A 10,730-nucleotide genomic window follows, 5' to 3' on the forward strand; every position below is an offset into this window, starting at 1 on the left:
TTATAAGAAAAAATAAACAAATAATGTGCCTAACTATGTCTGTTACTTTACCTGTAATTCTTTTTTATGTTCGTTTGCAATATCTGCCAACATTCCATCAATTTTCCTTATGCAATTCAGCCCGCCTTAAAATATCCTTTCCATTCGTTCTCTAAATTCCTGTTTTCTAGCTTTAACAGCCACCGTTTTCTGTTTCCGTTTCGAAACACACTTGGCAACATTCCTAACAAAAACAGGATTGTCGAGTATTTCTAATTTTTCTTGAAGTTTTTTTTTAGTATCTCAATTTTGTCAATCTCAACATTCCAATTCTCCTCAGATATATCTTGTGCGTTTCGTCTTAAATTTTTTTCAGTGCTACTTAAGCTTTTTGTTATGTATTTAATTTCTAGTAGAAGATTCTTCAAATTGATAAACTTGCATGATTTATTTTAGTTGATTTGGTTTTAACGTTTACTGAATTCTCAACCTAATGAAAGATATAATAGAAATCAATCAATAATAATAAAAATATATCAATGTATTCATTTATTATTACCTGCATATTAAAATTGTTAGGTGATGCCATTTTAATATTATTAATTCAGTAAAGTGGTGGTTAAATTAAATTAACAATATTCGGTGCCTCCTTCAGATGGTGGCAGTTTTTTTTGTGCGTCCAACAAGAATTGTTCGGCTGACTTGAATTCTTCTGTCTCTACAAGATCTTTTTCGGTGTCCAAAATTGACTTTAAGCCTTCGTAAGCTTTTTGCAACCTGAAAGTAGAAATAATTTATATTCCCCGACGTAAGTTATCTTAATAATCGTAAACAGTTTGTCTATCTTAATGGATTCTTGAGCAACATTGAAATTATCAGTTCAGGTGTTCCTCAGGGATCCATTCTTGGTCCTCTACTATTTATTATTTTTATTAATGACATATCTGATATTATTAGCTGTCCACATTTATTATTTGCAGATGATTTGAAACTATATCTCAAAATAAATTCTATTGATGACTGCTTATTATTACAGTCTCAATTTGACTCTTTCCACTCTTGGTGTGTCTATAACAAATTACATTTAAATATATCAAAGTGCAAGATTCTTAGTTTTTCACATAAGCGCGTTCCAATACATTTTGATTATAAAATTTCTAACACCAGCATTGATAGATGTAATAAAATTTCAGATTTAGGAGTTTTATTTGATTTTGGTTTGTTTTTCACTGATCATATAACTGATATTTGTAATAGAGCACAAAAATCTTTAGGTTTGATACTGAGAAATTGTAAACAATTCAATTCTAACAATGCACTTCTTTGCATGTACTATTTTAATAATGTACGTTCAAAATTAGAATATGGTTCGATCATTTGGTATCCTTATCAAATCAACAACTCTGATGCGATAGAGAAGGTTAAGGGAATATTTCTGAAATATCTTTATTATAAAACATATAAAATTGACCCTGAACGTGGCTTTGACCATAACACTTTACTAAAAGAATTTGGTATTCCTTCCCTTGCCTCACGTCGATTTATCTGTACAATTGTGTTATTATTTAACCTTTGCAATAATTATATAGACTGTCCTCTTATACTTAATTAACTATCCTTTAATGTTCCAAAGCTATCTATGCGTTCACAATTATTTTTCAATCATCCTACTCCTAAATCTAATTCTCTCTTAAATTCGCCTATTCTACTTATGTCCTCTAACATTAATTTAATTAATAATGAAATACTTAGATATTCACAACACTTCACATAATAATCGAATAATCTCCATCTGCACAAGTTAACCTTTTTATTTTCTTTTCAAATATCTCCTTATTTTATCTTATTCTGTTTATAAATATTATTGTTACATTCTGCATTATATGTAATTTTATGTTAAGCATTTTATGTAACTAACTATATATTATAATTTTGTATATATTTTAATTGTTATTCATTATGTAAAATAATTGTATTTTTGAGTCCTCTTGGAGAAATCTGTGGGCTATATATTTAAATAAATAAATAAATAAATAAGTAAAGTTAAAGAAAAATTGCAAGGGGCTTTAAATACATAAAATAGTATTTTCCTGCCATAAAGAAGACTTCGCATCAATCTCTAAATTTTTCTTGATAACCTCAATTTTTTATATTTAATGTATGATTTTGTGAACTAATAAAAATTTGTTCAAATGTCATAAATATAAAAAAAAAATTCACAATGAAGGTGCCCCAAAGAATGTATACATTTTAAAACTAATATACACCATCAACAAATACTAGTATTAAATGCATTATCATTTACCATTTTGAGGTTATGTTACAATTTCACCTAACCATTTATCATTTATAATTTACCTCCTCCTGCAGTCCGGAACCATCATCAGAGCCTCCTGGAGCACCTCTTCCTGTTTCCTGATCTCATATTCGCCTTTTCCTTGATCTTTATAACTAATTACACGTTTTTTTTGCTGTTCGGCTTCCTTTTCATAACAATCAGCTTCTTTAGTCAATCTTTTAACAATACCTGTTTGAATTTTGATTTGTCTGAGTCGTGGATCAGCCATTTGATACAAAATAATTAAGTATTATATTATTGGAATTATTTGGTTTTGATGCACAAGGTTAAATGATGACAATGGGAAATATTTTGAAGATTTTGAGATTGAGAGAAACAAAACAAATGTGTCATGTCGGATTGGACAATGGAGATGAATCATGAATATAATAATAATGATATTTTATGTATGTTTATTTATCTATATATTATTATATTACTAGCCAGGGAGATAAATTTTGGAATTTTGGAGTAAAATTAGAACCTAAATTTTGTGATGGGATATTATTTTAAATAAAATTGTGAATTAAATTCTTTAGTTTCTCAAACTAAACTATTTGTAGCAAGGACATAAATTATAATTATAAGCAACAAACTTAAAAAAAATAGAATTTTATATGTTTTATCGTGCAAATTATATGCTTTAATTTGCTTTTTAAAAAATAATTTTATTTCAAAATTTTGACAAAGTTTATGTCTGTTCCATCCCCATAAGTCTCATATGAATACAAGTACAGTTGGAACAGACCTGTGTGAATTTTATTTAAAAACTTCAAAAAACAAATTAAAGGTTTAAAATGTGTAAACAATTAAGTTATGATGTGTTTTTAGCATATATGGTGTTAAAAGTAATTGAAAATACTAATAAGTATTGAAAAAGTGATAAAACTTCATTTTAGTTTGAATCTGCCGCCATTTTGCTACTAAGAGTAACCAAATTAAATATTGAATTAGGCGCTAAATCTAATAAGTTTTTATCATGTACGTGCAATTAATACCTAAAATTCACCAACAACTCCTTTAATCACGTTTAGTTCATATTTATCAATTTATATCTTTTACTATCTTTTCTATTTTTGAATTTGCCGCCATTTTCCTTTCGCCATTTGCGAATCTTTCCCAGCACGTGCCCTCTCTGGCGTTCCCGACAGAGCCGGTGTGTGCGGTTGTGGCGTTTGCTTTGTTTCTCTAATATAATATCAATAAATAATCCCTTATTAAATGTGAGTGCTAATAAACCACCTTAAATCAATTGTGCTTATAAAACAATTACGGTCTACCTAAGACCGCTCGCCAAAATGGAACACTTTGTTGACATTAACCAAGTTTTGAGAGACAGCACTTGTGAAAATTTAGAACAAGTATTAAAACTTTACTCCGACAATTGTGTCTCCCACGATAATAAGGTGATTGATATAATATACATTATTCATTATATTTGTTGGTTATGGTTTGTTTTACAATTGTGCAACTTTTTATATTTCAGACTGTTGTATCACATATTACAAATTTATTAGGAACTAAAAAGACTGTGAATGAAGGGCTTGTGTATTTAGCTATATTGTTGCCGAGGGGTTCCACAGAAATTATTCATGAAAATGGTATGACATGGTCGTCTCGTGTATACGAGCTTGCGAGAATGAAGATGCAAGTGTTAGAAATCTCGCATATCTTTCATTGGGTAATAAAAGACTCTCTAATAAATATTATAAACTTACACTTTAGGTTTAATATATATAGCTATTATTATTATTTTTTCAGCGTCTCTTATTACAATTATGAGCACTTTGCCCGACTTTTTGAAGTCAGTCTCAAACAACAGCATTGGAAAATTAATGGAATGCATTATGAAAGACCCAACTTTGCTGACATCTTTGTATTGTTTGGAAGTTTGCCTAAAATATCTTCCTGGAACGTGCGGTAATTCTAAAACTAATTTAGAAAAATACTTGCTGAATTTTTTACAAGATCAGAACAAAAATAAAGTGATCCTCGCTGCCAAGTGTATGCATTTGCTACAACAGGTAAGATCACATGACACATTATTATATTTTGTTCAGGATTTTGATTAGTTTATTTTTAGACTGGGGGAGGTGGATCCAAAGGCGTCAATCACAAAACTAATTGGGAAAGACAATTTCGAATGACCATTAATTCTTTGCATTCTTTAATGGATGTGTTGTATGCAAATGTTATGGAAACTGTGGCTAGATCGAATGATGAATTATGTCTGTCGATGCCGCCTTTTAGTATGCCTGATGATCCTGCTCATCAGGTTTTGGAGGTTTCGAAGAGGTTTAATAATCTGTGCTATTTTCTGCAAGTGATGTTGACGTAAGTTATTTTTTGATAATATAAATAAATGCATATATATATATATATATATATATATTATATAATTGTTTCTAACATAAATTTTAATCAATATCCATACATTTCGAGTTCCAATTTGGCCCTTCTTCATTAGACAAAACTACAAAAATGGATATATAAATACTATATTAAATTTATCGTGGAATAGACAACAAAAATATTATAATGTAAGGTAAATCTAGTGTTAAATATAACAAATACATATTTATGTTTGTGTAATTTTTTAATCTCCAGTCTTGCCTTATTACATAATATTTTTGTTGTTTTTTTTTTTCAATAATAAATTTAATGTTTCTTACTTATTTTTTCTACTTTTATCCACTGAAAAAGTCAAATTGAGCCTGGAAATGTATAACTCCATACTAAAATTAATTTAAGAAACATAATTTAGATTTCTTTTTATTCTTACTATTCGAATGGGTGCTGTTACTACTACGTTTAATGCTAAATCATAAAATTGCGGAGAGTAATAGAAAATTTATTGTGTAAGAGAAACTGTATATTCATTTTGTTCTTATTGAGTAATAAATCTGTATAACCAGAAAATGATTACATAAAAAATTATTAGGATTTTTCACCGGTAACACTAAGTACAATAGAAATTAACTGTTTTGATATTTTAGTAAAATTGTTTTTTTAAAAAGACAAAATAAAATTTAAAAACATTAAAAGAACGAAATAAGTAATGATTTATCTTCTATATTGATTGTTAAGGGATCTGTGGTAAAAATATTTAAAAATAGTCATCTGTAGCTTCACCTTTGTGCATTATGACAAATTTAAATAATAAATTGTTTTAAATATAAAATTGAAATGTTAGATATAGACAACTCTTACAAAAAATAAATTCTTACTGTAGAACGGTTTAGGTTTTGCTATAATCTTAGAAAAAAATAAATGGAGATAAAGGTAGAAATATTTATGATTAGTTAGTGATCACATGATTTACTCCATAAAACAATTACAAAATAGAAGTATTCCTCATTTTCACATTATAAAAGTCAAGAAAATTTTTGCAAAATATTAAAAGAAAGTGTTAAGGGTGGACAACCCTTAATGAAAAACAAAATTTGATAATAAGCTTTTCCGTAAGCTCAAGGAAATATTAATTGAAATTCAGTGAAAATCAAATAATCGCAAAAAAATCGAAAATGAAGTTTTTTATATATCTTTACGTTTCAAAGCTTTCTGAATATTTATTTGTCATATCTTAGAATTAGAAAAAATGAATGTGTGTGTGCGTGCGTGCGTGCGGATACAAAATTTTCTCGGCGATTTCGTGAACACGGATTAATTGATTGTAATGATTCAAAAAACATTTTATTCCTATTGATGGTGAGACACACTGATTAGTTTTTGGTAAAGGCAGTAAAAAATGCTTTTACAAGAAATTTCATAATTTTGAAAATTTTCAGAACAAAATAAGAATTTTCATTCATCAAAAACATTTGATTCCTATTGATGGTGAGACACTGATTAGGATTTGGTAAAGGCAGTAAAATATGCTTTTACAAGAAATTTCGTAATTTTGAAAATTTTAAAAACAAAATAAGAATTTTCAAAAAAAAAATTAAGTTTCAAAAAATTTAAATTTTTGCAATTTTTCATCTTTTCATTTTTAAAAATTAAAAAAAAAATTAAAAATAACGTTTCTTACAAAAATTGAGAATATTTCGAAATTTTCAAAAAAAATCAAATATTTCAAAAATTTCAAATTTGCCAAAATATAAGGTTGTCAAATATCTCCCTTCCGCCTTTTTGTATTATAAACCAAGAGCAAAAAGCGGAAGGGAGATATTTGACAACCTAATATTTTTAAAATATAAAAAAAATATTCAAGTTTTTTTTAAAAAAATCTCAAACTATTTTTTTTTCAAAGTTTTCACTCAAAGCGTTTGTAAATTTCAATTTCTTAACGAGAAGTTAAGAAAATTTGCCTTAAGGCGCGATGCCTGCAGCATAAACCCCGACTCCGCAACCACTAGTAGATTACTAATAGTGTTGTATGGTGGTTAAAGGCAGGATTGCATATTTTTTTTATCTCATTTGGTCCAAAATCAAAAAAAAACTTATGAATTTAATTACTTAGCTGATGAATGTAAAGACCTGTCTCGTTTCTGGTCACTTTTATTATTGCAGTACGTCTCATATTTATTTTTATTTTTATCAATCAAAATTTATAATGCATGCAACAACGTGTTGTCATCATTTTTCTGGTATCGCAGACATCACGGCTTTCCCATCGGCACACTGAGCTCCGATCGAAGTTTGGATTCGTTCGAAAGACGATTTCGCGCTCCATTAATATTTTAGTCATATTCTTCAATAGAATGTCCTCGTGTTCCTTCCTAACACTTATGTTGTCTTGCAGCTCTGCAATTGTTTTCTCGAGGATACCACATTTCGATTTTAGTGATTTGTTGTCGACGTCTGCTTCGTCTAATTCTGCTTCTGCTAATTCCAGTTTCTTTTCATGTCGGATATTTTCTTTGCTGCGGAACTTTGCGGAGTTTTCGAAAATCTAAAAAAATAAAGAAACATTATAGAAATTATATTTTAACACTATTCCTACCGGGACCGGTCAAATGACCGTTTTTGATTTTTCGATTAGTATTTTTCATATCAACGTAATTGAATCGTCATCAAACTTTATGGCTTTTCCTAATATGTAAGTATGATACATTTTTCAATGTAAATTTGTTTTTTTCAATTTTTATTTTTGGAAAAAAAATTGTATACTGTCTTACCTACCGCGACCGGTCATTTGACCGGTAGTACGAAAGACGATGTTGGGACGGCATTTTTTGTACTAATTGTTAAGAATATGATCGAACTTACAAGAAAATGTAAATTCAGAAGAATTTAGAGTGGTGAAACCTGCCTTCTGCAAATTTATATGCATTTTTTCCAATACTGTATGCACCCTGCGCATATGAAGCAAGGAGTATAAATGCACTTCTACGGTGTACAAAGTGGGTTTTCTCATTTTTGCTCAATGTCTATGTGTAGATAGATTTTTACCAAGGAATCCAAACAACAAATTGATAGGTTTTGTTTTGAACCCAAAGGTTGGTTCAACTACATTGACAGCAATCAAAATTGTTGTAAAAGACCACATATTACTATCGACAAACATATATTTTCAATAAAGGTAAGGTGTAAATTTATTCAACACATGTTCAATAAAATTCAGGAAAACGTAGTATAAAATTTTAGTAACTGTTCAATATACGATGTAAATATAATTATGCCCAGCAAATCGCACAAATGGGGTGTAAAATTTTGATAACTATCCAGTATATGTAGAAAACTGAAAATTTCTTAGAAGATTTATAACCAATGAAACCGTATTATCAATATCGCTAGTACGATGTAAAAAATTTAAACATTTATACCATTCTACTTATAGCTAAACAGTTAGTAAAAAAGAAACTGTGATGGTAGGTACAATTGAAGCAATATAACAGCTACAAACACTGGTAGAAGTAAAAATTAAGGACTTCACTCAAATAATATTTACAATTTTGGAAGTTAAGAAAGAAGATTCTAATTTTCACTATGTTGAAAAAATTACACTATAAAATTACACGGGAGTCAATTCAATTGGTATTAGCGTCGTGTTTGGTGTAGATGTCATTCATAAAGTAGTCAGAAATCATTCAGTAAAATACGAATTTTAGAGAGAATTTATCAAGGATTTACATTATTTTGTATTTATTCAGGATAAATCTATTGTTTTCACATGAAGAAATTACGGGAAGACTATGTACAAGGCAGGAACTTTTTATTCCAATTAACAAGAATTAAAAAAAAATCAACTAAGTACAAGTACAAAACAGATTTTCTAAAAGAAAATATTCCAGATATTGTTTTAGAAAGATGATAGGGCGAACAAAATCAGCCAAAACGTAAAAAATGCGTGTGCAGAAAATACACTCTAAGAAAAAAATCGTAAAAAATTGGATAAAACAGAATAAAATGTAGATTTCGCATTCTAAAATAAAAGAAATATTTTGTATTTGTATTTATAAACTGTTAAACTAGCATTAACTCTTCATTCGATACTGAAAAATATAGATTTTGCATGACCGGTCATTTGACCGGTCGCGGTAGGAATAGTGTTAAACGCGTTTTTCTCGAAACAGCATTTTCCGAATTTGCTGCAACGATTACTCAAAAACAAATGATCCGATCACTATCGATTTTTTTTACATGTTCCATATATAGTTCTCCGTAAAATGAACTATCGATTTTTTGATTGGATCAAAAATCGAATTTTGGCAGTCCAAAAACGACCAAAATTTTGGGTAAAATTCGACTTTTCTTAAAAAAAAACGCCGTCATTTTGTCAATTTTTGATTTTTTTTCTTCATCGTAGTTCATTTTACAGACAATATTATTTAGTTTAACAAGAATTTTTTTTTTAAATTTCATCCACGTAGAAGGCCGGAATCACTGCAGCAGTGTAGGGCCTTTTTTTGTCGCGCCGTTGGAGATCGACGATAACTTAAATAATGTTTAATTTTTTTCTGCAAGAATTTTACTATGTATTCTTAGGACATGTATAAATATATTCCTAAAAGTTTGAAATGATTGATAAAGTAGTTTTTTTAATATAAATTCCTAAAAAATCACCTTTTTTTAGGCGGTTACACTAGTTGTGCTTCTTAAGTCGATTATTTATACATATCGGGAAGTTCTATGTAACTTGCCACAAGGCAAAAAACCTATACCAACTAGTTAAATATGTATTTTCATTTTTTACTTGTTTAGCATCGAGCAGCTTCTTCTCCAGCTCTTTGGCTCGTTTCTCTTCCAGCTGCAGCTCGTTCTTGAGCGTCACCTCCAGCTTCGTCTTCAGCTGCGCCACCTCCTTCTTCAGATCATCGATTTCGTGCTTCGTCCTTCTATTGTAATAAATCAAATCTTTATTCTGCTCATCGAGCTCATTGTATTTCTCCATCAGTTTCTCCTCCGTACTCTCCAAGTTCTGCACTAGACGATGGACAGACGAATCAGTGTCACTGCCACTGATCAAAGTTTTGATTTCGGATGATTTCATAAACTTTTTCATTTTTTTGTGCTTCCTTGCATTTTTGACCAGCTCATCGCTGTCTTCGGCTTGAGGACCATAGTGTAGCGGGGTTGAGCTAGAACCTTGGGAAAATATTTATAGTTAGTAGGAAGTTGCCAAAATTGGGTGTTTCTGGTAAGGGAATGCAATACCGATGGAAAATTTCAATACCGGTATTTCGGTAATTTTTTATTTTAAATCCGGAATACCGGTAAATTACTGGTCTTTTTATTATCTTAAACAAACGTAAACAAAATTGAAGGTTACTAGTATAAATATAAAAAAATGTATATACAACTACAGCTATATTCAACTAAACAATAAAATAAAACAATAAGTTCATTTTTTTAAATAATAATTTAACAAAAGTATATCCAATTTAATTAATTCATTATCACTATCGAGTATATTGAGTACTTTTCACGAAAACAAACTTATGAGTAAGAAAGACCAAAAACTCATAAAAGATCATATTACATTATTATAATAAACTGTATTGTCTGTATCCGATGTGTTAAATTAGCATAATCTCCAATATTTTAAAAAAATATTTTTCTACACTAATTTAAGATCGGATTCTTTATCGAGATAAATAATAAGTTACTATAATTGTTGAGTATTGTTATTTAAAACAATGTGATACTTCTATAGTATTTTCAAACTTCGAAACGTTCTCAAAAAATATTTTTATAATTGTAATAAGAAGCAAAAATAATTAGTAATTATCATAATTATTATGTATTAAAGTTAGAAAAACATAAAGATTACGCAGGGGTAATCTGTATGATATAAATATTTTGGCGCAAATATCACTTAAAAAACCGTTACATTTTTACATAAGATGAAAGAAACATCATTATCTATCAGTCCAATTCTATTTATTGTAACACGATATGAAGCCCTTTGGAAAGCAATAAATATTCAGTTTAATGACGAGTTGAGATAATATTTGACATTTGTTTATCA

The 10,730-nt window shown here is 28.9% G+C and overlaps 2 protein-coding genes across 2 annotated transcripts; one reads left to right on the forward strand and one right to left on the reverse strand.

Annotated features, from left to right (window-relative positions):
* Positions 1 to 444: 444 nt before the first annotated feature.
* On the reverse strand, positions 445 to 2,643 carry LOC113366404 (tubulin-specific chaperone A-like). The gene is made up of 3 exons (XM_026608003.1): positions 2,338 to 2,643; positions 539 to 756; positions 445 to 469 (listed from the first exon to the last, which is right to left on the reverse strand). The coding sequence occupies exons 1-2, from the start codon at positions 2,544 to 2,546 to the stop codon at positions 609 to 611; spliced, it is 357 nt and encodes a 118-aa protein (XP_026463788.1). The 5' UTR covers positions 2,547 to 2,643; the 3' UTR covers positions 445 to 469; positions 539 to 608.
* Positions 2,644 to 3,475: 832 nt separating this feature from the next.
* On the forward strand, positions 3,476 to 4,655 carry LOC113367734 (proline-, glutamic acid- and leucine-rich protein 1-like). Its single transcript, XM_026609315.1, has 4 exons — positions 3,476 to 3,723; positions 3,804 to 3,918; positions 4,079 to 4,341; positions 4,401 to 4,655. Exons 1-4 carry the CDS (start codon positions 3,616 to 3,618, stop codon positions 4,653 to 4,655), a joined length of 741 nt encoding a protein of 246 aa, XP_026465100.1. The 5' UTR covers positions 3,476 to 3,615.
* The last annotated feature ends 6,075 nt before the right edge of the window (positions 4,656 to 10,730 follow it).

The sequence above is a fragment of the Ctenocephalides felis genome, unplaced genomic scaffold (assembly GCF_003426905.1).
Source record: "Ctenocephalides felis isolate EL2017-DRISC unplaced genomic scaffold, ASM342690v1 CF-g0.4_SCAFFOLD_01170, whole genome shotgun sequence".
NCBI classification, from domain to species: Eukaryota; Metazoa; Arthropoda; class Insecta; order Siphonaptera; family Pulicidae; genus Ctenocephalides; species Ctenocephalides felis.